At 32.6% G+C, this 27,520-nt stretch overlaps 1 protein-coding gene and 1 long non-coding RNA gene across 2 annotated transcripts; one reads left to right on the top strand and one right to left on the bottom strand.

The window, feature by feature from the left end:
* The first annotated feature begins 6,683 nt into the window (after positions 1 to 6,683).
* On the top strand, positions 6,684 to 15,182 carry LOC135800339 (segmentation protein paired-like). Its single transcript, XM_065313552.1, has 5 exons — positions 6,684 to 6,910; positions 7,490 to 7,662; positions 10,231 to 10,456; positions 14,423 to 14,803; positions 14,872 to 15,182. Exons 1-5 carry the CDS (start codon positions 6,847 to 6,849, stop codon positions 15,048 to 15,050), a joined length of 1,023 nt encoding a protein of 340 aa, XP_065169624.1. The 5' UTR covers positions 6,684 to 6,846; the 3' UTR covers positions 15,051 to 15,182.
* Positions 15,183 to 20,875: 5,693 nt separating this feature from the next.
* On the bottom strand, positions 20,876 to 23,480 carry LOC135802543 (uncharacterized). The gene is made up of 5 exons (XR_010550582.1): positions 23,159 to 23,480; positions 21,582 to 21,717; positions 21,427 to 21,527; positions 21,230 to 21,363; positions 20,876 to 21,133 (listed from the first exon to the last, which is right to left on the bottom strand). It is a non-coding gene; the product is annotated as an uncharacterized lncRNA (long non-coding RNA).
* Between the last annotated feature and the right edge of the window lie 4,040 nt (positions 23,481 to 27,520).

Genomic DNA, 27,520 nt, shown 5'->3' with positions numbered 1-27,520 from the left:
CGAACAGCGCTTAAAGTCATCGCTCACCACACGAGTGAGCGATAATCGTCGCAAACTGCGGCCATCCATGCAAACTCACACATTTTCCTCTCTAAAATTAAAAATCTCACATAATTCAAATTTTTTGACAGAATTTCATGCTTTTAACCAAATAAACCAAACTTTGGTAAATGTACATTTAAATTTATCCTTGAATTTTAACATTTTTCATGCGTGGCACAAGTTTTTGCTACTTTTTGGTTTTTACGTAACCATTTTTGGTGAAACGGACATTTTTCGATTTTCTATGAATATATTCTCTACTTACACTAGACTAATTTATAGCTGCTCATATAACTATGAAACGTTTAGGAGTTTATTGGAATTTATGAGTTGAGGAAGCGTAATAAATTCATAAAAGCATAAAGTTCCGTTTTTGCCAAATGGAGGTTTTGGGAAAATTGGGAGAATTGCAGACGTGGCTGAAAGAAATTCGTCGTGCTAGTGAGCGGAGTCTATTCAGAGCGCCGTTTTTAATTGCACCCTAAAATTTCTATGGGTATCTATATCTATAGGGTGAGTAAGTACTTTTATTGCTATATTATTAAAGTCAATTTTGTATTTATTGAAATTAACTTTACTTGACTTCAGGATAATAAGTTAAGTTTTGTTGTTGTTGTAGTTGTTTGACAAATTTGTTTATAACTTTTTTTGTATTTGAGGAAATTATATGATATTTATATTGTTTATAGATGAATAAATTGTTTATTAGATGATGAAAGATTTTTTGGAATATCTTTGTTAGTTTTTGTGTTATTTTGAGTTAAAGTTGATGTTTTTTTAATTTTACTTTACTTAAAAGTTAAGTTTTGTCATTATTGTATTTAATGGACAAATTTGTTTATAACTATTTTTGTATTTAAGAGAATAATATAAAATTAATATATATTATAAATAAATAAATTGTTTATAGGATGATGAAAGAATTTTTTAAATATCTTTTTTAGTTTTTGTGTAATTTTGACTTAAAGTTGATACTTAATTTTAATAAAAAAGTAAATGTTTCCTTTTTCTTTTTTTATTAAAAAATTAAATATTTTATATAAAAATTTAGGTAAATATAACAAATAATACCTTATTTTAAAGCCAGATTTTCTATGGCATGGTAAACTTATATTTGTAGTATATTTTATTGTTTTGTATTTATTTAACATTAAAGTTAAAAAATTGGTTAAAAAAATTGTGAGTAAAAAGTAAAAAATGACAAAACTCATAAAATTATTGATAAAATCAAAACTATTTAATCAAATTACACAAAATTCAAATATGTTATTAATAATTAAATTTTCTATAACATACATAAAAAATAATTCAAATATCTGTTTTGGTTTTTGAGTTACATTTGCACAAAGTTGATACTTACTTATAACTGATACTAATACCTATAATTTGACTTAAGTAATATTTAAATGACTTAAGTCAATAAATATTCAATTCACCTGGCTGTTACCGTTACATGACATGATTTTCCAGAAAATGCAAAAGAAAAGAAGTCAAATATGTTGAATGCGCGTCACAATAATGTTTACAGCTTAGTGCGCATGAATATTTTATGGCTCGGTTTATGTGGATCATAAACCTGACTTCTCAACATAAGTTAACATAAATTTTCAGATAGCTTAAAATTATTGATTGTTTTAAATTTTATTTGCATTTTTTTTCGTTTTGCAGAGAGAGAATTGAATGAAGCATTAAACCAAAAAGCGCATTTCGCAACGTTTTCGGCTTTTGTGGTCGTTTTAGTCGAGTGAATTTGATTACAAAATTGCAACCAGATATTTTGCCACTGTATTGAGGTGCAATACAGCGGAGAAAAAACGGTTGTTTTTGTTTTTAAAATGCGCTAAAACCGCAATCAGTTTTACATTCTAATTATTTTCTTAATTGCAACTGGATAATAGGTAGATAGGTACATTTAAACTGTTGTAAAACTTAAGTAATTACTGTTCAAATGACTTAAGTCATGTTTTGATTAATAAAATATTATGTGACTTTAGTCATTAGTCACTTAAGTCAAAATAAATCAATAAAACCAGTTGTAACACGTATTTTTCATAGAAATAATTGAAAAAAGGAAAATTCAATTGACTTAAGTCATGTTTTAGTAACTTAAGTCAATTTAGGTATTTGACTTAATTTAAGACACAAAATAAAAATTATAAAATATGTTTTAATCCTCTTTTTCTTTTAAAATATGACTTAATTAGGTATGTTTTAAGTATGTAGGTATGTTTAAATGACTTAAGTCAAGTTTTTAGCGTAAAATTATTAAAAAAATATAATAAAACTCCAAATTTAACAATTTTTATTAATAAAACATTATGTGACTTAAGTCAATAGTCACTTAAGTCAAAATTCCTTTTATTAAATCAAAAAATCAGTTATAACACAATTTTTCATATAAGCCGCTAAAAAAACATAAAATTAAGTGACTTAAGTCAAGTTTCCAATACTTAAGTCACTAAAAAACAGTTAAAACATGACTTAAGTAACACTAGTAATTATCCTCCTCAATAATTACACTGTTTTAAGCAGTTTTTAGCTTCTGAGTAAATTCACAGTCAAGTTGAGTCAAGTGGACTTAACTTTTAGTCACGCCTATGATGCGCGACGCGCGACGCGCGCCGTTCCCATTGGCTGCGCGGCGGACAAAGCGAATCCATCACACATTCACACACACACACGAAGTGCGCACCACATCCGGAAAACAATACGCGTACTCTTCCTACGCGCATACTTGCTTAAAATACAATACATATCTACCCACTACCCACCAAGTGGCTTAAGTCACTTGATACGTAGATAATTATTGCCTAAGCATTATTTTCACAAAAACGGCACATTTTCTTCACGCCTCTTCATAGATTTACCAAATTCGATTTCGATGCGTTGTTTTTGTGCGTTTGCGCACGTTTTTTCTTCTAAAACGCGATGAGAAATTCATTTTTAATCGTATAAGTCGGAGTTGCGCCGGAATGTTCAAAATCGTGTCAAAATTATTCCCATCCGTTGATCTTACCTGCGGATGATGGTGAATGTTTGCGCTGTGCGCGCGCGCGCGTGAGAACAACGCTTTTTACGCCGCCTTCGACTTCTTTGCATTCACAATCACGATCGGAGATTATTTCTAGTCGTTTGTCTCGCTACACTTTTTCCAAAGAGAATTATTCTGAGTTATTCACGCAGGTCAGGAGTTAGAATATTGGTTAAAAGTGACTTAAGTCATGTGACTTAAGTTATGTAGTGGAAAAAGTGGGGAAAGTGTTTTTGGCGATATTTTAAATTTTAGTGACTTAAGTCACTTTATTTGACTTAAGTCATATCTTGGAAACTTAAGTCAATTAACTTATATTTGATTTTTATGAAGAAAAGTTGTTTTTGGTGACTTAAGTCATGTTTTATTGACTTAAGTCAATTTAGTTTTCTTTTAATTTGAGGTATATTTATGTAATTTCATAGTTTTTGAATTCGTTTGACTTAAGCCCTTAAAAAATTTATGAAAAGATGACTTAAGTCATGTTTTACTGACTGAAGTCAACTAACTAACTTTACATTCGATTAAAATGGTCTTTATATAGGTAATAGATTTAAGTAACAAAAAAAAAATCATTTGTAGTAACTTAAGTCACATTATCTTATGACTTAAGTCATGTTTTACTAACTTAAATCAAGCTTCCTATATTTAATTCGATAAATATTGATGTAGTCAATCAATTTTTGTAAAGAAAACAAAAATGTTTTGTGACTTAAGTCACCAATATTTGACTTAAGTCAACTTTGATAATCAAAAACTCTGTTAAATACTCTTTATTATTAAATTTTTGTTTATTATTCAATACAATCTAATTCTGCAACTGACTTAAGTAATTTACCTTTATTTGTGTTTATCTTAAGTGACTTAAGTCAGAATGTGTTGAAACCTAATTTTTCACGCCCCAAGCCCTGAAAACTACTGAACACTCTTAAAAGAACTCCAAAAATTAACCATGAACACATCCTATTCACCAAAACTCCGAACTCCGCCATCTTGAATACTTTACATTTTGTTGTCAAAATTCTACATGCTTAGTAATACGCTTATCATCCCCCAAACGCTACTGAAAAGCAGCAAGTCCAATTTACCACGCATACACAAACAGCATGAGACTTAAGTCACTCAGAACAGACTTAAGTCACTTTTAAAAATTGCTCAAAATTCAAAACTATTTTTTTCTGTCCGAATGCATAACTTTCTTTTCTATGGGCCTTTCCGAGAGTTTCGAGCTTCCTCTCGGTGTCACGCTTCCAATTGCACCCTACGTCAATAAACTCGTAAACCATCACAATAGACGCCATGTTTGCGCATTGCCCAGATATTGGGGGTGCAATATTTTCGTCAAACCAACAATACGGCAATTTCGAGGCGTCCAGCTGCGTCGAATGTTCACAACTAATTGCACCTCATGAACATGCCTTCAGCGAGATGACTTTAGTTCCGAAAAGTTAAGTAAATATGACTTAAGTCACTTGATGGTCGTAAAGTTCTAATCAAACATTATCGCCGTGGAGAATCGAAGAGTTTTCGTTCGAGTATGATTTAAACACCAACATGACTTAAGTTATTTTATGTGTGTGTTTTTTATCGGCCGCCATTTTGTTTTGACTTATCCGCGTTAATTCTATTCACATTGTGGTTTCTCAGTGTTAATTTTTTTTATGCGATGGAGATTTGTCCGGCTGTCAATCAATGGTTTTTTGCGTTGTGATGCTCAAAGTGACTTAAGTCAAGTTTTCTAAGGTGAAAGACGCTGAGATGAATGCGCATTGTCGGAATTATCCGCGGCGGATATTCCCATGGAGAATTAAACAAATCAATCTGTTTTTACGTCGGACGAATTTGCATTTGAAGAAAATGTCTGCCTTTCTATTTGATTTGATTCAGTTTGTATTAAATTGACTTAAGTCACTTCCAGCTTGACTTAAGTCATGTTTTTCTAATGTTAGTATCGAGTGTTAGGTTGAATTTTCTTTAGTTAAGGTAGTTTAATACTACTTAAGTATATTTTATTGACTTAAGTCATGTTTTCAGCTGTTTTTTAATGACTTAAGTCAAATTACATCCCATGAAAACATTTTAAACTTTGCAAGCTTGTAACTTTTACAATTTTTATTCAATTTTAATTCTGTTTTCAAAATTTTATAGATAATTTAATTCTGTATTTTTATACTTAATTTTATTTAAATATTTTATTGCATGTAAAAGTTATAAACAATTTTGTTGAATGTAAGTTAAAGTTTGGTTGCATTTGCGAAAGTTTTGCTTGGTTTTGAGTTTTGAGCGGAAAATGTTACGCAACTTGGTGTGTTTTGTCAACCGTTTGACGCTCTACCACAACAACAACCAACAACAACAATTGTGCGCACTGTGCAATATAAAATAGCAACAAAAAAGGCGACGCACAAATAGTCACGAATAGAAATTGTGAAAATGTTCAATGACTTTACGAAAATAATCAAACTCGGCAAGTTTAACCATGTTTTTGTAAATAACAAATAAACGTAAATTATTTAATGATTAAATCGGTCAATGACAAATTATTTATAAACAAATTCAGCTAATATTGAAATAAACTGAATTTGAAACTAAAAATTTCGTTTTGTTTCTAATTTTGACAATAACTTCTAAAGTTTTGCAAATATTTTAATGAAATTTGATACAGGGATAAATACATAAATTTTCTATCAAATTATATAAACAATCATGAAATTTAATAAAAATTACAGAAATTATAAGCATTTAAACTTCATTATAAAATTATGAATGTTTTCCATATTTTTTTTATTTTGCTTACAAATTTGTAAATAACTTTTGTAATAATTAAGTAATCTGAACGAAATTTGGTAAAATGATAGATAATTAAATTGTATTCAGGTTTTAAAGATTTTGGCAGATTATTTAAAAATTACAAAAGTTACAAGGATTTAAAAAATGCAATCGTAATTTTTGGTTTTCTAAAGAAAAAAAGTTTGAATTTTGTTACATTTTTTATTATAACTTTTATAATTTTATAAGTACAAAAATAAACGTTTGCCTCTTGATAGTTACTTAAATTTTATATCAGAATACCTTAAAAGTTCTAAAATTGAGTTAATATTGTTAGAGTTACAAGACTTCAAACTTCAATATGAAATTAGGAATGCTCCAGAAACTAAATTTTTGATTTTGTTTACCATTTTATTAATAACTCCCATAATAATAATTCCATCATTACCAAACTTGCCAACCTAATAAACAATAAAATTATCCATCAAATCATAAAAACTATACCAAAATCCAACCAAAATTACCAAAGTTACACGCACCTAAAATACCCACTAAAATTTTCCTCAAATATTTCATTCTTACCCATTTACTCTATCCACAACTGTTGAAAACACGAGTATCCTTCATTAATCGTGGTAGGCGGAGCATAACCCACACTTATCTCTGTGTTTCTCGTTTTCACAACAATCCTACGACATAACTCCCTCTACTATGCCGTACCGCTACACTTACCTGTGGTGCATGGGCACCACCCACCAATGTCTCCAACCTCAGGTGGTGTGCGCTGGGCGGCGATCAATGGGGGTGGTCACCAAGCAAGCTGGTAAGTCCGGAGTTGAGTGAGTTGTGAGTTTAGTGTCGGCGATTCGACGGTACAGTGTGCGTCAGAGTTTCTTCGTTGTGTGTGCCGAGTGCCGACGGAAGTTAAAAATTTTCGTTCGAAACTTTTCGGCGGAGATTTCTTCGAAAGTGCGTTGTGTTTTGCGTTGGCTGGCTGCGAAAGTATGACAGTCACTGGCAGCTTGGGAATTATGCACAGGCCTTGCTTTTCTGGATATCCTTTTCAAGGTAAGAGAAATTTTTTGAAAAAAATGAAAATTTTGGGAAAAATTTAAAAAAAAATCGTTCATAGTTATTAAATTAATTAATTTTATTTCGTTGGTTAGAAAACATACGAATTTTTAATTTTTTAAATTTTTTTAATAACTTAACTTAAGTCAACTTTACTTATCTTAAGTAATTATGGCCGATTTAAGTAAAAACTTTCTCTTTCTCATATTTATTATCACTAACATCCCTAAAAGCAAGTGAAGCAAGTTATTAGGGGTGCATTTGTGAAATTTTACGGTTTATGATTATTTATTGCACCCTGTAGTAAAATCATAACTGAAACTTGTGACGACAGTAAGATAATAAAACCAATTCCAAGATTTCCGTACCAATTGAACTTTCAAATGTGTCACACGCTCCAAAACTATCTCGTTGTAAATTTTCATAAATTTTCTTAAATTTTCATCCCTTAAATTCAATATTCAACCCCTAATTAAATATTTTTTGCTTTTTTTCCTTTTCATACGTTTTTTACTTAAATTTTTTGTTTTATTTTTATATTTTTATACTGATAATATTTATTTTGAATGGGTTTAGGTCAAGGACGTGTTAATCAATTAGGTGGGGTGTTTATCAATGGCCGCCCCCTACCGAACCACATCCGGCTGAAGATTGTCGAGATGGCCGCCGCCGGTGTGCGGCCCTGTGTCATCTCAAGGCAGTTGCGTGTTTCGCATGGATGCGTGTCGAAAATACTGAATCGTTATCAGGTTAGTTTATATTTTATTAAAGAATAATTATTTATTTTTTAAAAAATAATCAAGTTGGGTTCTATGAAAATTTGGAAGTATGATATGTTTAGTTTGTATCTTTGTAACTTTGATACTATTTGAGATAAACAAATTTTGTTTAAAGATTCATGTAGATAATTTAATTGGGTATGTTTTTGCAAAATTTGATTTAAATACTTAAATAATTGTTAAAGTTATAAACAAAATTGTGAAGTAATAGTAACCGTCTTTTTAAAAATAATTTATATTTTTATTACGACAACTTCAAATGCTTATAACTTTTACAATTTTTACTTAATTACAAAACTTTTCACTGGATGATAGACAATTTATTTTTGTTCATTATTGTAAAAATTTGTTTGAGTATATTTAAAATATAGACATTAATAACAAAATTGTAAACAAAATGCAAAACATTTTTCCAAGTGACATTAAAAATTTTGCTCTGCTTTTGATAGCTCACAACAGCTTCAATTTAAACGCAATCTTATCGCAGTTCTTACTCCTCAATAAATAATTTAATTATTTATAACCGTGTTAATTTTCAACAGCATATCGTGAATAATTTAAAAATTACAAGGGAAAATATAAACAAAATCAACTTGCTTCTTTTTAATATTCACATTTGTTGTTTGTATTTTGACAGCGCACAGTTTTTACAAATTTAAAGCAATTTTAATGGGGTTTTCACTATTTGATAGAAAATTTATTTATCTATCAGTATACAAATTTTCATCAGTATAACTTAAATAATTTAAAAATTACAAGGAAAAATGTAAACAAAATACAACTTATAAGTAAATATGCACACAAATAATTAAACAAGTAGCTATAACCAAAAAGCAAACATAAAAAAGTCTAATCAAAAACAAGCCAACAACATGTAAGTCAAAGAGTCATAAAACATTTACGAGTTTACGCCGAGATGCAAGCACACCTGTTGATTTCGATTGCGATCACGTTACCTACGCCGCCATCTCCGCCATTCAAATCTTCACTCGGTGCGCGCAAGCGGCAAGCGTGATAACCACCTTGCGGCGGGCGGATGCTGTTAGCGGTGTGTTGTTTGTTTTTGGGCGATTGCATGTTGCCACCTCGATGAGGCAAAAAGTTAACGAGAAGTTGAAAGCCGAATCGCCAAACGAAACCGAACCACGCAACTGCATGTGTGGAATGGCGAACGAGAAACGAACCGAATGAGTTTTATTACCCGCGCAGTTGATTTGTTTGGTCACGGTAGGGCGACATCAATAAAAATTTAATTTACACCACAAGGAAACGACTTTTGATGGCTGAAAAATAAAAATTATATTGGTATTTAAATATGGAACATTTTTGATGGGTTTTGGATATTTTGATAGTGAATAATGAAGAAATTTGATAAGATATTTAAATTTTGTTTTTGGTAATCGATAGGGAATTTAATTGACTATTTGCGGATTAAAGATGAATAATATGTCTATAATAGTTTAAAAGTTATAAATAAATTAGTAAACAAAATCAAATTTTGTATATTGACGCAAATATTAACTAAAATGTTTATCAATTTTCATCGATAATTACTCAAAAACTATTACACTTATTAAACTTCTGTTGGCAGTATTGAATGTAAAATTTATTTAACTAACATTTTATATAAATTTTGTTATAATGCTTATCAAACTACATATTTTATCAGTAAAAACACAAACATTGTTTTTTGAGAAAATAAAAATGCTTTCCAGACTTTAAGTTTTTATAAAATCCATGTTTTTATTATATTTAAATTTTGTTTGAACCATTCGAAGGATAATTTATTTGTTAATATTTAAACTAAATATCATTACTCTATCTTAATTATTTTGGAAGTTACTTGAAAATTAGTAAAATAAAACAAAATCATTTTCATGTACAACAAAAAATAACCATTACTAACTTTTACAATCAATATCAATAAAACAATATAATTTATTTATTTTATTTGAACGGTAATTAATGTTTATGTTATCTGGCTATAAGTAGACGAAGTACTTTATTAATTCTATAAATATTACGCCCGTTATCAGTAAATTACAAATTCGTGTCCCAAAATTGACTTATTAAATTAAAAAGTTTATAACTCGTGAAATATATAATCAAATTCACTTTTTTAAACGGCGACTGATAAACAATTTAATTTTTATATTCCTACATAAATTTATTGCTATATCTATAATATACAGGGTGTTATATTCAAAAATTTACTGAAAAACATGAAATTTTTGTTTCATTTTGTTTAGTTTTATTTGCGAGTTAAAAAATTAAAGTTTTTTTTAATAAAATCAGTACCTACCTATCGTGTTTTATTATTTCCGAGGAGTTGTCGCGAACACGACACCCAGCGCCCACCACCAGGAGAAGCTACCGAGAAAAACAATAAAATACTCTCTCGAATGTCGAATTTTATGTTTTCCTGAAAATTGCGATTACGGCAATATTTCTGGAACGTGCAATACGATGCGCATGCGCAAACACCTACGCTAAGTCGGCTATAAGTTTAATTTAATCCAATTGGTATTTTAATTGCAGGAAACTGGATCAATTCGGCCGGGTGTTATCGGCGGGTCAAAGCCACGCATCGCGACACCTGAAGTCGAGTCCAGGATCGAATCGTATAAGCGTGATAATCCGACGATTTTCAGTTATGAGATTCGTGATCGGCTGGTGAAAGAAGGCGTGTGTGATCGGAGTTCAGCGCCGAGTATTAGTGCGATCAGCAGGTTGCTACGAGGAGGACGAGGGATTGACTATGATGGTAAGTGTTAAGTTTTGATGTTGTAATTTTGATAGTGAATAACTCAGAAAGTACTAATGATATTTAAGATCCGGAAAAACATTATGGTAGAGAATTTAATTGAGTATATGTTCTAAAAAATACAATGTGGTATTTTAAAAATTGGCTGAGTTATTGAGGAATTAGTTATTGCTTGCAAAAATGTAAAAATTTTTGTTGGGAAAATTAATGTTTAAGTTAAAAAGTTAATAACTCAAAAAATTTAAATGATGTTTAATTTTTGTTTAAACTAACTGAAAGACAAACTATTTAGTTAGCTTCGTGTTGAAAATTAAAGGATTATTTTAGTAATTGCAAAAGTTACAAGAGAAATAATGAAAAAAGCAGTTCAGTTACAACCAAATATAAAACAAATTATGTGTCAACTTTGAAAGCTTATAATTAACAAACGATTAATTCAATTTCTATTTTGTTTTCATTATTAGATAAAACAATTAATTTTTAATCAAAACCCAAAATTTTAAAAGTTTTGAATCAAAATTGTAAAAGTTATAAACAAATAACCAAACAATTTCATAAATTCACAAAATTTAAGTCTATTTCATATAAATTTCTTCATTTTGATCACTTTGTATATTAAATTACGTGCTAATGAAGTTTATTCCTGAATGAAACCCTAGACACACTCGTCCACGAATTGATTGATCACTTTTGCACCCAATTTCGGCGGTTTTTGTTCGTTTTTCAGGCCGAAAACAAAACTTGTTTTTTTTTATTATTTGATTCTTCTTTTATTACACATTTCTAATTTACGGTGCTTGAGGACTGGTGTTATACTAAGCCACTATGGTTATACTAATTTGGGTCGGGTCGTGAAAAATCGTGTGAAGTGGTTGTGGGGGTGCCGCCCTCACCAGGTGGTCGCTTTTGTCGGCCCGCTTCGCAAAGCATCCCACAAACACTCGGAATCATATGGAGAGCATTCCAGATCATTGGTGAAACTGTTTCAAATAGCTTTATTTTGTTTTCTTTTATATTTGTAATCTTCTAACGATTTGGCACATTGGTTGGTTATTAGCAGGTTTTTATTTTTTTTTGTGTTTTTGCGATGGATCGGATTTCAAAGACGCGAAAAGGGATTATGGGATGTTAAACGCGTTATACGACTCATTAATTATGTTAATGAGCTAGGCACTAATTGAGTTAAATGTTTTAAGTGTTGGGTTTGTGTTTAGAACGTTTTAAAACTTATTATTAAACATTTAGTGTTCATTTACGGTTAATATTTTTTTTGTTAGAATTATTTTGCAACTATGATTGCTTGTAACTTTTATAGTTTTAAAGATATTTTAGTTTTGTTTTTGCAAAAAGATGAATAATTTAATTAACTATTAGTATAGTAATTTTTATTTTGTTATCTTATTTAGTTTAGTTGTTATTAAAGATTTTCTAAAATTTATTAAAAATATCAAATTTCAATTTTGAAAGTCTATAACCATGCCAAAAATGAATTGATATTAATTTTCTTTCTTTTAGCTGATAAATAATTTAATTGTTCATGTTCATATAAAATTTCACGTTTCTATCTTAAAATTTGCGTGAGTAATTACCAAAAAACTAAAATTTTGCAAAAACATTCTAATATTATCTGATTTCTGGCTCGGAAAAGATCAAAAGATCAAAAGATATTGAAACGCGCCCGCTGCGTGAAGTGTGTGCGTGATGAGGCCGAAAGCGGGGGTGCCAAAACTGCCGAAAAAGTTATTAATGAGCTTGGATCTCATTCCCGTCGGAGAATGATCCTCGACTTCTTCGCGCCGCGCCGCTGAAGAAGAAGCCGGCCGTAAAGAAAGCCGACCTCGTCGACCTCACCACCGCCCAGCGGTGTCCGCGTCGGAATGCACTACTGTATTTTTTTCATTTTCTCATTAACTGCATCACAGAATAAAAACTTTATCAACAACGAGAGCAACAAAAAAAAGTTGAAAGTCACCGAGGATTTAATTTCGGCCGGGCTGGACTTTAACGGTGAATAACTCGGGTTGTGTTTGAGATATTTTTATGTTTTAAACGGGAGGTTATAAACAATTTAATTGTTTATAAATTCTGATAAATTTGTTTAATTATTTAAATAATTACGGAGGTTATTAACAAAAATATACAAAAAGAAAAATTTAATTATTTTTTATTTATTTTTATTTCAATTGTTTATAACTTTTACAATTTTATTGATAATTTAATTTTGTTTTCATTGTTTAATCATAAATATTATGACCTGTCTACACGTCAAATTTTACGAGTTTATCATGAAAACTGTAGGAGTTATAAAGAAAACACTAAAATTCCACAAAATTTATTGGTTTTGATGAAACATAAAAATGGAAACCGATTGTGGCGATGAAAAATGGCCACCGGAAGTCGTTGAAATTACCTCGCACACCTGACTTCACACCTCTGCGACCGGCGCGGTGCGTGTTTCATTTGTCTTCGGTTTTGTTTGCTTTGCACGATTCGTCGACGCGACGAAAATTAATACGACCGAAATTACGTCGCGCCGCCATCTTGTGTTGTGGGGTAGTGTGGTGTGGTTAGGTGCTTAGAAAAAAACCAACAAAACCGCAACAATAGACGGGTGTAAATTGAGTATTAACGAAGGGTGCCAACTGTGCGACGCCGGTGAAAAAATGCGTTCCACGTGGCGTGCAACACACACGTGTGTTGGTAAGTGTAATGTAATGTTCTTGTTGTGTTTGTGAGGGTATCCATTGCATATCCGTAGCCGTGACTAATTCGCAGCTTATTTAGAGCTCAATTTCCTGTTTGGAAACAGTTGCCGTGTAGTGGAGTACACGAGTACGTTGGCTAAGAGAGGAAAGCATTATGAAATAGAAACGCTTAGAAAAAGTCACAATTACTCGGGTTCTACTTGACTTAGTTTAAAATAGTTTTCATTGAGTTATAGGAAATTTATTTAAGTGTATGTGTTACATTTTTTAGGAGTATAAGAGTGTTATTTTAATAGTTACAAAGAAAATTGTAACAAAAGTCTGTTGCGATGAGTAAAAATTTTTGGTTAAACAAAATCAAAATAATTTATGTTCTGGTTGAGTTTGGTTAAAATAATTTTTAACAACTTATAAAACATTTATTCAAGTACCTATATGTGTACCAAATTTCATTTAGTTTGAGTGATTATTTTCGGAGTTATGATAAAAATTGTGAAAAGTTACCGAAAACCTAACTTTTCAATGTTTTTGAAGAGTACTTCATATTTCAAACACTTGTAACTTTTACAATTTTTAATATTTTTGAAAATTGTTTTCACCAAAATATAAATAATTTATTGCTTTATAACAATACCAAGTTTTAATGTAATCTTTTTAGCGCTTATCAAGTTACAACGGTTTTACCAAAATTCCTCAACATTATTCCATAGAATGATAAAAGTTCAATTATTCTGAGTTTCTCTGCACATAAACCAACTTAAAACAAAATTTAACACTCTATAAATGTGGTAGATAAACCCACTCTCGTTCTCAACGGAGTGTGGCATGCTGCAGCCGTGTTTTTGCGTCGTTTTTGTCTCGTTTTTGCTCCGCGTCGTGGAATAATTGCAGCGCAGCGCGTCACGCGTCGCCACACTTGCGCGGACAAAACGAAAATGGCCGACAATGCCGACACACAAAATGTCGCCTCCCTGTTTATACCATTAATAACAACTCCAGCGCATTCTGAAACGTGTATGATGTGGATACGTACTTTGTTTGCGAGATATTCCAATGTCAACGTAAGAAATGACTTTCAATCGTTTTTTGCGCAATTATTGAACAATCTTCAGTGTTAGCGTTAGTGTTACAAGGTAACTACAGAGATGAGAATGAAAAGATCTTAGATGATTATTAAACCCAATAAAAATGAGGGTTGTAGGTAGTTAGAAAAACCCATGAATAAAAATCATTTTTAAATTTTGAATTTTTTTTGTTTCAGAAAAAGAATCTGATACAGAAGTAGCTTCCGATTGTGAATCTGAACCTGGAATCGCCCTCAAACGCAAACAAAGAAGAAGTCGCACAACATTCACAGCACATCAATTAGACGAATTGGAGAAAGCCTTCGAACGCACCCAATACCCTGATGTTTACACCCGAGAAGAATTAGCGCAAAGGACCAAATTGACCGAAGCTAGGATCCAAGTGTGGTTTAGCAACAGACGTGCACGTATGCGTAAACAAATGTCTTCTACATCATCATACACTCCTCTGGGAGTAGTGGGTAATCCTTATTCAGGGGCGGCAAGTGCAGCTTCCGGTGGGACATATCCGTCCATGTCTGGGGAAAGTGGATATACAACAGCAGGAAGCACACAAAGTAAGTTGTTTTGAAAAATTGGTTTTAAAAAGATGATATTTATTGATTATTTTTGTGTTTTGTTACAGTTTCTGATATTTACCATTCCGCACATTCTACATCACCAAATTCGCTGTTACATCATCAATCTGCGTATGCAACCCACTCTGCAATTTACTCCCCGCCTCATATGCCGAATATCATGTCTTCTACACCATTACAAATAAATTCTACATCCCCACATCACATTCGCATCTTGGTCACATGAATTACCCATCTTATCCGGTTCATAATAACAATAATAATAATAATAACAATACTACAACTACAAGTGGTACTGGAGGTGGTAATATCAAACCTATAAAAGAAGATTTACCAACTTCTGCGTCTTCTGTGTCTCCTCATAACCTCCAGGCACATTATACAACACCAAATCTCCCTCCGACACCGAATAGCCTCGTGACCATTATGGGTCCTCATAGTGGTAACTCCAACGGTGGTGGGACTTCTTTCAAATTCCAAAATGGTTCCCCCACTGCACCCACGAATGATTCAAGTGCTGCTTGTTCACAAAATAGTGAGGTTATGAATCTTCAACAACATCTACAACATCAACAGCAGTGGAGTCATCATCAGAGTCATCAACAAAGGGATTCGCCACCTTCCGCGTCACTGTTGCAGAATTCTGTAGTTGCGGGTAATGGAGAACAGAGTTTCGGTGGACATTCACATCATTATCATCATAATCTTACGAATTTAAGCAATTTGGGTAATTTGTCAGGCGCTGGAGGTGCGTATATGAATGTTAATCATGTGAAGGGTTTCGGGCATCCGCAAGCGTTCTATGGGTGGTATTAATGTGGGTGATGTTCATGATTGTGTAAAGAATGTTTTCAACCAGTGATTATGACCAAATGTTTAACTGTACATACATTGTGTATCTATATTTTTAGCAGATGTGTAATTTTTAATTGAAATGTATCATAATGTATAGAAGTATAGATTATATTAGGTTAGGTTTAAGTGTTAAGTATATGATGCAGATAGATAATTTAAATTTTAATTGCAAATGTCAAAAATGTTTTGTTTGTTTGATTGGTGAAATTATTTCTTACGTTTAGTGGTAATTAATGAACGCGGACTATTAGTTTGTAAGTCGGGTGGGTTCAGTGAATTTTGAGGATTTCTTTGTTTTGTTTGCATCGTTTTAGTCATCTTTTATACCTACAAGTATTCTATTCTATATTTATCTATAAATAAATATTATTAAAGCAATGATTGTTGTTTTTCTTTGTTTAAGATCCATCTAAAGTAACGCTTTTTGATCATTTTTATATGTTAGCGCGAAGAACACCCCGTATAATTAGAGGGAATAAGAATATTTATACTTTCTTTTTGTTATTCTATAGTTGAAAAGGTTTATATAATTTATATACTCTATCTACTTTCCAAACCCTATGGTACCTTAATATACCCTTTACAAATGGCTATTTTTTAAATTCTGGAAAGTTGTCGTGGAAAACACTCCGTAACTGCTGTCAGAATTACGCAATCTGGATGTTCTTTTCGACATTTTATAAGCAAAGAGTTTCTCTATAGAATGCATACCCTATCCAGCCCCTAAACTCCTTGGAAGTGCCCTAAAATTCCCTTTAAAAGTTGCTATTTTTTTTAAATTTCTAAAGGTTCTTGTGGAAAACACCCGGTATCTCAAATAATAATAAGGGAATTTAAGATTTTGCTACGTCCATTTATAGATGAAGAGTGCCTCAACAAAATGAGTATCTAGTTAACCCTCTAAACCCCTGGGAAGTGCCCTAAAAATCCTTTCAAAAGTTGCTATTCTTAAAAAATTTCAAAAAATTTCTTGTGGAAAACACCCCGTATCTCCTATACTAATAATGCAATTTAGAGTTTTGCTACGTCAATTTATAAACAAAGAGTGCTTCTACAAAATGAGTACCAAATTCACCCTCTAAACCCCCGGGAAGTGCCCTAAAAATCCCTTCAAAAGTTGCTATTTTTGGAAGATTTCTAAAAGTTGCCGTGGAAAACACCCCGTATCTCCTATAATAATAATGCAATTTGGAGTTTTGCTACGTCAATTTATAGATGAAGAGTGCCTCTACAAAATGAGTACCAAATTAACCCTCTAAACCCCCGGGAAGTGCCCTAAAACTCCCTTCAAAAGTTGCTATTTTTTGAAGATTTCTAAAAGTTGCCGTGGAAAACACCCCGTATCTCCTATAATAATAATGCAATTTGGAGGTTTGCTACGTCAATTTATAGACGAAGAGTGCCTCTACAAACTGAGTTCCAAATTCACCCTCTAAACCCCCGGGAAGTGCCCTAAAAATCCCTTCAAAAGTTGCTATTTTTTGAAGATTTCTAAAAGTTGCCGTGGAAAACACCCCGTATCTCCTATAATAATAATGCAATTTTTAGTTTTGCTACGTCAATTTATAGATGAAGAGTGCCTCTACATAATGAGTACCCAGTTAACCCTCTAAACCCCTGGGAAGTGCCCTAAAATGCTCACGGAAAATGACCATTTTTACTATAATTTTCAGATTTTGGTTGAAAAACCGAGTCCATTTTGAATTATATTGTATTTTTAGTCGAATTACAGGGCCAAATATGTAATTTTTTATTGTTATAATAATATTTTTGATAAAAAAACAATAAAAAAATTCATGGAAATTATTTTTGTTTGAATTTTATATCGTTTGAAATTTTTTCGCCTGAACAACAGGGTCAAACTTTTTTCGTTAAAATATTTTCGGCCGAAGAACAGGGTCAAACTTTTTCCGTTAAAATATTTTCGGTCGAAGAACAGGGTCAAACTTTTCGATTAAAATTTTTTCCTGCGAAGTCAAAATAAAACTTTAAATGCCTGTAACTCCTGAACTAAAAGGGCTAGAAGGAAAAGGACTTCAGTTGCTAAATGCTTAAGGAATTCTCTATTATATAAGCTATTAAAAACAACAAATTCTCAATTTATTGTTTTGTGTATGTGTGAATGTGCATGTGTGTGTGTCCAATTTCGGGCCGAAAACAATGGTAAAATCGAGTTGTGTTATCCGGATCCCAGAAAGTTGAGGAGGCTGAAAACTTTCGCGGGATTTTTGACTATATCTTTCTCTCTCTGACTTTATATCACCCTCTCTCTCTGTAAACTTTCGCGGGATTTTCGACTGAATTTGAAATCTATTTTCGGCCTCTCTCTTTCTCTATCCGTCTCTCTCTTTCATTTCGTTCAATTTTGCCTCGAAACTAAGGGAAAAATTGATTTAAATATTAGGAACCCAGAAATGCGAGGAGGCTGAAAATTTTTGCGCGATCTTCGCACGAATTCAAAATAATTCCGAATTATTTTTAAAAACTTCGCCGGAAATTTTCAGATTTCATGGAAAAAATGGGCCAAAAATGCCAACATTTAGGGGTGTTTTTAAGGCATTTCTAGGCCCTTTAGGGCACCGGAAATGACATCAAACGATGAATCAACTCTTTTTCTACCAAATAAAGCAAAGAACAATCAAATTGAACCAGAAACAGCCGAGATACAGGGCGTTTTCGAGGGCGTGTTTCAAAGAATTGCAAAAAAGGCCGACTTTCAAAGTAGATTTTAGGGCAGTTGTAAGGCTTTAAGGGCGTTAAAAAGTATATCGAACGATGGAGCAACTATTCTTCTACCACATGAAACAAAGAAAGCTCAAATTGAGCCAGAAACAGCCGAGATACAGGGCGTTTTCGAGAGCGTGTCTCAAAGAATTGCAAAAAAGGCCGACTTTCAAAGTAGATTTAAGGGCATTTACGGGGATTCTAGGGGGTTGAAAAGTATATCAAACGATGAAGCAACTATTCCTCTACCAAATGAAATAAAGAAAGCTCAAATTGAACCAGAAACAGCCGAGATACAGGGCGTTCTCGAGAGCATGTTTTAAAGAATTGCAAAAAAGGCCGACTTTCCAAGTAGATTTTAGGGCATTTATAGGGCTTTTAAGGGATTTAAAAATATATCAAACCATAAAGCATTTATTCCTCTATCAAATAAAACAAAGAACAATCAAATTGAACCCTAAACAGCCGAGATACAAGGTGTTTTCCAGAGCGTGTTTGGAAAACTGACAGGAAACTAATCAAAGTCAAGTTTATGGCATATTTTGGACCTTTAGGAAGCAGGAAAGTTTAGCAACAATTAAATAACTCTTCCTTTTTAAAATAACAATAACCAGATGTTACCTCTTTATGAGGTGATATCCATCAGACTACCAAAGAATATAAAAGACATTCCAATGTAATAACTATTTTCGGTTGAAGAACGGGGCCGAATTTTTCGATTGAAATTTTTTCCTGCGAAGTCAAAATAAAACTTTAAATGCCTATAACTCTTGAACTAAAAGGGCTAGAAGGAAAAGGACTTCAGATCCTAAATGCTTAAAAAATTCTCTATTACATAAGCTATTAAAAACAACAAATTCTCAATTTATTATTTCGTGTATGTGTGAATTTGCATGTGTGTGTGTGTCCAATTTCGGGCCGAAACCAAGTAAAATCGAGTTGTGTTATCCGGATCCCAGAATGTCGAGGAGGCTGAAAACTTTCGCGGCATTTTCGACTGAAATCAAAATGTTATTTCTGCCCCTAGAGAGAGAGAGAAAGAGTTCTCTCTCTGTCTCTCTCTTTCAATTCGTTCAATTTTACCCCGAAACTAAGGGAAAAATTGATTTTTGGTACCAGGAACCCAGAAGTGCGAGGAGGCTGAAAATTTTTGCGCGATCTTCGCACGAATTCAAAATAATTTCAAATCAATTTTAAGAACTTCGCCGGAAATTTTCAGATTTTAATGAAAAAAATGTGCCAAAAATGCCAACATTTAAGGGTGTTTTTAGGGCATTTCTGCGCCGTTCAGGGAATCGGAAATTATATCAAACAATGTATCAACTCTTTCTCTACCAAATAAAATAAAGAACGCTCAGATCGAACCAGAAACAGCCGAGATACAGGGTGTTTTCGAGAGCGTGTTTTGAAGATTTGCACAAAAGGCGGACATTCTTCAATAGCATTTTAAGGGCATTTAAGCCCTTCAGGGAGCCAGAAAAGGATAGCATTTAATAAAAGAAACTCCTTCTTTATTAATTATCAAACATAAAAACAAAATCAAGCATAAAACAAGTAAGATACAGGGTGTTTAATAACGCATAATTTAAAAGTCACATTAAATCACAATACACAAATATAAAAACGAAATGAAAGTGTTCTACTTACACAGCAAATGTTATTAATATATGATACACATTTTAATACTATTATAAACAATGTTTACTGCAATAAAAGGTTAGATGATATCACAAGAACATTGAATAAATTGCAGAATCAATAAAATTCTGCAACAAAAACTGAAATGAAATAAAAATTGCGTTGCCTAATGATAGGAGTATTACGTAATGACCCAACCAATTATTCAAGTGAAATTAGTTGAATCGGCTTGATCAGGATGAGATAACTCGTTTTTTTTCGCATTTTTTGCTTTCGTTTGTCCTATACACCAACAATCAGATAACGATGCATTGTAATGACAATCATAGCACGCAATTACACGCAAGTATAAAATGCCAGTTGCACTAGATCAAACTACGCATTCTACAAATATTAGTTACATCAACAACAACATTTATAATATAAAATATTAATATTAGCATTTTTTTCTGTATAAAAATGCATAAAGTAATTATAATATCCCTATGTGCAACTTTATTAACGATACCCTTCGTTGATTGTATTAATCAGGTGCATCTCTTATTAATTGCAATTATTATTATAATAATTAATTAAAATTATATTTCTAGGAGAGTGATTCCGTATTAAGTAACATTTTAAATCCCATTAGGAATTGTGTTATTTGGATATTTAGAAGACCACCACCACCACCTCCTCAAGGTAATTAATAATTACGTATTTAATTTAGCTATGTGAGTATAAATTATTTGTGAATTTTTATAGGCCCAGACATGCAAACAACTACTATGGCAGCAGTACCAGCAACGCCAACAAATCCTACAACTCCTGCAGGGGCAGAAACAGTTGAAGATGTTTAATTGTATCTATTTTAATAATTATCCACCATTCTATGCTAAACTATCTTAGTATCATTTAACAATTAAACAATTTTGTAAATAACTCATATTATATTTTTAGCAGGCAGTTAAAAATAATTGAAATTGTAAACTAAATTATAAAGGTACAAGCAACATACAAACGCTACAAAATTATTATAATTAAAAGTACGTACTTACAATATTTTTTTGCCACCGATGGTTGAAAACAAATATAAATTTATTGCATAATTACCTAAAACAATATTTATTATCACACAAATCTAGTTAAAAATATACGGATTGAAAACTTGAAAACAAGGCAAAAATCGAAAAATAGAAGAATTTTTACCGAAACAGTCCTCGTGGCGCCATCTAGCCGACAGTGTGTTGTACCAATAATACACCCAACGCTGCTACCCAGTTACAGGTTTTGACTAAAAATTGCTTGATTTGCTACTGGCAAAAGTTCGTACACAATCGGCGCTGAAACAAAATTTATTAACTGAAAAAAATGAATAAATTAAATTATACGTAAATATATCGTACCTTGTAAATAAATTCGGCAAATAACAAAAAAATTGTAAAAATTGAGAAAAATTTTCACCAGAAATATACCCGTGGCGCCATCTAGGGAACAATTTCTGAAACTACAAAACATCTACAATCTCGCTATCCATTTACAGGTTTCCACTTGTACTTACTTGAGTAGCGAGGGGCAGCAGTTCAGGAACCTACCACGCGAGGCCGACACATACACTAAAACAGAATAAAATATAAAGTCCGCTTGGAATAGCGCCGCAACTTGCCTCTTAACACGTTGAAAATTGAATGATACGCCTGAAACATAGATAAAATTGTTGATAAAAGTATGCGTAACGACAAACAGTTAAAGAATGCGTGAACTTGAACTCTTGTCGTACAAGTTCTTACATAATTATACAGAGTAAAACTGAAATAAGTGTAGTTTTTTTAGTTTTTTTGTTCTAATTACTAAACTATTGCTCGTATATAAACAAATTATACGTCAAATTGTTGATAATTTAATTGTCTACAAATATCTGTTTAAATATTGTATTTATTGTTTAAACTTTATGAGTTATAAACAATTTTATGCAAAAAATTGGCATTTTTAGGTGTAATTGTTAATTTTAAGGCAGTTCTAGTTTGTTTATAACCGCCATTTTAAATCTGGCTTATTAACAATTAATTTAGCTATAACCTACAGCAGAAATAATAAAATTTAGTGCAAAACTCAAGGAGTTATAAACAAATTTGCCACAAAAAATGTATATGAACACATAATTAACTTTAAAATTAATTTAAGCGTATTAATTAGTTATTTAGGACCTTTCAATGTAATTGTTTAAATGAACCACTTGATTAGCTATAATATCCACTATATTTCATAAAAATATAAACAAAATTACCGAAGTTATACGCAAAAAACTGAGAAATTTCAAAATATTTATCATAATGTTCATTGCTTTATAACTCCGCTAATAAACATTGTATAATAATAAAAAATATATTAATTGACGTAGAATTTAATTAACTTTAGGACTGTATAAAGGTCAACGACATTAAAATAAAATGCGGATGATTTTTATCAACATTTAGGGCACTCTGTCTCCAAAGTCAGACGCGCACAAAAACCGTCTGGCTTTGAGTGTGTTGATTGGATGTTGAACATTGAACAATCGTATCATCACGCTCAAAAAAGTGTTTAACCTCATAAATAATCGTGGTGTATTCCATATTAATCATTCTTGATATATTTAGATCATCTACTAGTTATAATTGACGTTGATTTGCAAACATTGAAGTTTTATTTGCATAAAGAAAAAATGTTTGATTAAAATCTTATTTAAACAATATTATAATAGTAATAATAATTTTATATTAATATGGTTTATAGGTATTTTAATTAGGTTTAATTTGATGTATGAATCGTTAATATCGGTTGATAATTATTAAAATTATAAATAAAAATGTGACAAAAATGCGTTTTGAAATAAAAAACACAAAGTTGAAATAAAATTTCAAAAGCATTTTAAGGTTATTTAAAGCAATCATAAACAATTGATATTAACAACAATTAAAGACGATTTAATAAACATTCATTTGCAACAAAGAATAGCTAAACCGGTTAATAATTTAAAAAGTTATTAATAAAAAACCAAAGGGTATAATATGAATCACCAAACATAAATTAAACTTTGTTGAAGCATCTAATGACGAATATGTTTTTATTTAAGCAGTTCATGCACACTATAATTACCTTTAATTAGATGTACAAAATGTTAAAAACCAGTTGTTTCGTTGATATGTTGTTGATCCGCACACAGCAAATGCAAAAACCGAATACTTGTTTAAGTTTTTCGATATAATCACTTTATAATTGGCTGACATTTTTTTCCACTTTCAAGTTCAACTACTTACAACCAGAAACAAAATTAAACTAACGTGAACTCACATCTTCTCTTGTTACCATGCTCGTGTCGATGCCGATGCCGATATCAAACTGCGATAACTTTGTTATTTCTTGAACACGTGTTTGTGGATAAAAACAAATCCAAAAGGCGAATGCACAAACTCAAACAATCAATCCGAGATTGATGATGAAGTGACGAAATACTCGTGCATAATACTCGTAATGCGAATTCAAGTTGTTGAAATCAAATATGTATTACATATACTCGTATAAATTGTACGAGTTACGCGCGCGTGATTCAGTGTGAGGTCGTTCTCCGCTCGAGTTGTTGGAGTCGACATTCGGCTCGTCAGAGAATTTAATTAAACAAACTGAACAAAAAGGAAACAAGTCGAAAACATTAAAGTTACATAAATATTTCGGAAACTTATTAAATAAATATCAGAATATAAATTAATTTATGTTGAAAATATAGCAACGATACTATGTAGGAGTAATGTTACACTATAGTTGCACTATAGAGTAATGTTGGAAAGGGTCATTATGACCTGAGGTACTCTCAGTACTTTGGGTTGTCAGCGGTCATCGTCAGTGTCATCTGTCTACCCGAGACGATCGGTCTACCTTTTTGCATTGTCATATTAATAACCAGTTTTCTTGCTTATTACATTTCAAGTGTATATTAACTCATCAATAAACATAATAAACTGTATCAAATATTATTCTTTCTAAAACCTTAATATTATATTGTCTAAGCTTCCAGCCTCCAATTCCAATAGGTTATGGGCCCAGGCTGTTAGAAAATATAATATTTGTCGAGTAAAGTTTTTTAAAGTTTTTCGAAAGACAATATTTAGTGCGGGAGTTATTCAGTGCGGGAGTGATAAGCGTGAAGTACATTTATCTCTCTGTTTCAAAGTTTAAATCGTGAAAATGCCTGAGCATTGGGGTATTAAGAAACTGAACAATGACAATTATGAAGTGTGGAGAAGTAAGTTAGAATTACTCCTCCTTAAAGAAAAGGTGTGGAATGTGATCGAGGAAGAAAAGCCTGCAACGGTTACACAGGCATGGACGACAGCCGATAATGACGCTCGAGCAACGATCGGACTTCTACTCGAAGATGATCAGATGGAGTTCACCAGGGTGCCAAGTCAGCCAAGGAAGCGTGGATAGCGCTTGAAAATCATCATCGTAAGTCAACAGCATCAGGCACAATTTATCTGTTTTATAAATTATTCCGATCGACTTTGTCGGAAGGAGGGGATGCTGAAAAACACATAACTGATTTGTCAGCGATTGCTAACAAGTTATCAGGATGTGGTTCGGGACTAAAGGATGATATACTTGCGGCAATTTTACTTGGAAGTTTACCAGATTCCTATAAGCCGCTGATAATGGGTATCAGCGGGTCAGCCACTGAACTCACATCAAAGTTTGCAAAAGAATTGATTCTTGAGGAATACAGGAGGCGTAAAAACACTGCAGAGATTAAAGATGCAGAACTTAAAGTTACAGAAGCCTCGGAAACAGCAATGAAGATCCAGAGTACGAAGTTCCACAGTGATAAAACATGTTTTCATTGCAAGATTCCAGGGCATCTCAAGAAAAATTGTTTCAAATGGAAAGCTTGGAAAAAGAAACAAGGTATTTCGAGTGCCAATAAAGTAACAGAATGTAACATGGTAATAGCCCATCCAGAGTCGTCCCCGAAGGTCATAAATGCATGTTTTAACGTAAAGAATTCACAGAAGAGTAATACATGGTATTTAGACTCAGGAGCAACTAGCCACATGGCGTGTAAAAGGGATTTGTTTGTTACACTAAAGCTTGAAAAAGGCGGGTTTGTTAGTCTTGCAGATGAAAATGTAAATGTTAAGGTCGAAGGGATTGGAAAGTGTGTCATAAATTGTCAACTCAACAGCGGCGAAGTAAAGAAAATTGTTATCGACAATGTGTTGTATGTTCCCAGGTTAAGCTCAAACCTAGTATCAATAAAGAAACTAGCTAGAGATGGGTACAAGATTATTCTTGAAGGGGAACAATGCAATATTTTTAAGGGTCCAGAGTTGAAAGCAGTTGTAAAACCCTACGGCGACTTATATGAGCTGAACACAGCTGAAAAGGCCCTGATTACAAAAAATCTAAATTGCAGTAAAGATTGTATACACGTGTGGCACAGACGTTTAGGGCATAGAAGTTTGATGCAATAAAGAGCTTAACCGAAAAAGGTCTAGCTAAAGGAATAATAATTAAGGACTGCAAAGAAGATAAAATTTGTGAGTGTTGTATAAAAGGGAAAATGGCAAGAAAAAGTTTCCCAAAGGAGTCTACAAATAAGACCGAGAAGCCTCTCGATCTTATCCATACAGATGTCTGTGGGCCAATGCAGACAAAGACCCCAGGTAATAAAAGATACATACTGACCCTCATTGACGATTTTAGTAGGTATACTAAAATTTATTTGATGGAAACAAAAGATTTAGCGGCAGCATGCATTAAAAACTACGTTGAACTTACAAAAACACAGCAGTGTAGAAAACCGAGGATAATTCGTTCGGATCGGGGTAAGGAATACGTAAATAAAAATCTTCAAGACTATTTAAGAGCGGAAGGAATCGAAACTCAACTAACTGCACCTTATTCACCTGAACAAAATGGAGTTGCAGAAAGAAAAAACCGCTCTTTACTAGAAATGTCAAGATGTATGCTGATAGATGCGGGTCTAGATAACAAGTATTGGGGTGAAGCAGTAGCAACAGCTAATTACCTTCAAAATAGACTACCGACCAGGACAACAGCAAAGACACCATATGAATTATGGTTCTCACAAATCCCAGATCTCACTAGAATAAAACAGTTTGGGTGCGAAGCGTATGTACATATTCCCAAAGAAAAAGAAGAAAATTAGATGAAAAGCCAAGAAACTAATTTTCACTGGATATTCGGAAGAATCTAAAGCATATCGTCTGTTAGATAAAAGTACCAATAAAATAATAATCAGTCGTGACGTCGTTTTCCTGGACGAGAAAGCGAGTAACCCGAAGAGTGAAGGAGTAATTCCTATATCTACGAGTATCAACGAACGGATTAGTAAAGACATTGGTAAGGACGACACGAGTGAAGTTCTTGTAACTCTCCGAGGAAAGAAGAATGATATTCAGGAAAATCAACTCATCCAAGAAGTTCAAGGCATTCAGGAAAACCAACCCATTCAAGAAGATCAAGACATCCAGGAAAATCAACGTCAAGGGGATGGTGATGGTGAAGGAGACCGACAAGAAGCTCCACAACCGAGACGTTCCGAGAGGACAAATAAAGGGTTCCACCCCGCTATTTGTGGCCAGTGCGAAACTGTCAATTGAAGAACCAAGAACTCGCGGACAAGCGTTATCGGGACCAAACAAAGAAAAATGGATGGAGGCCATGGATGAGGAAATAAAATCATTATTGGATAATGAAACGTGGGAAATAGTGCCAGCACCAAAGGATAGAGATGTAGTGAGTTGTAAATGGGTATTTAAAGTGAAAAGATATGCTCAAGGACTAGTGGATAGGTTTAAAGCTAGACTTGTAGCAAGAGGTTTTTCACAAAAATACGGGTCGGATTACGACCAGGTATTTGCTCCAGTAGTGCGACAAGTAACCTTTCGTGCAGTGTTGACGATCGCAGGTCAACAAAATATGGTCATGAAGCATTATGACGCAAAGACTGCTTTCCTTAACGGAAAATTGAAAGAAGTGGTTTTCATGAAGCAGCCGGAAGGGTACGAAGTCAAAGGTAAAGAAAATATGGTCTGTCGATTGATAAAAAGTATTTACGGGTTGAAGCAAGCAGCCAGAGTTTGGAACGAAAGGCTCCACGAGATCCTCGAAGAACTCGGTTTTTGTCGCAGCGAAGCAGATCCCTGCTTATACTTTAAAATCACGTCAGATGGAATAACATTCATCGTCGTTTATGTGGACGATTTACTTATCGCTGGTAAATTAAAAGACATCGAATCAACAGCCAAATGTTTAAACAAATACTTCCAATTATCGGATTTGGGTAACTTAAAACATTACCTAGGCATTCAAGTGGAGAGACAAGGAAACATTATCTCGATATTTCAAGAACAATACATTGAAAGAATGCTGATTGATTTTGGGTTAGAAGATGCAAAGCCGTCGAAGATACCTTTGGATCCGGGCTACCTGAAAACAAGAAAG

This window comes from Atheta coriaria, unplaced genomic scaffold (assembly GCF_025399875.1).
Source record: "Atheta coriaria isolate IRGN ID8LTWV9N9 unplaced genomic scaffold, Caltech_Dcor_3.1 hic_scaffold_2_pilon, whole genome shotgun sequence".
In the NCBI taxonomy this organism is placed as follows: Eukaryota; Metazoa; Arthropoda; class Insecta; order Coleoptera; family Staphylinidae; genus Dalotia; species Dalotia coriaria.
This window is presented reverse-complemented; position numbering and strand designations above follow the sequence as displayed.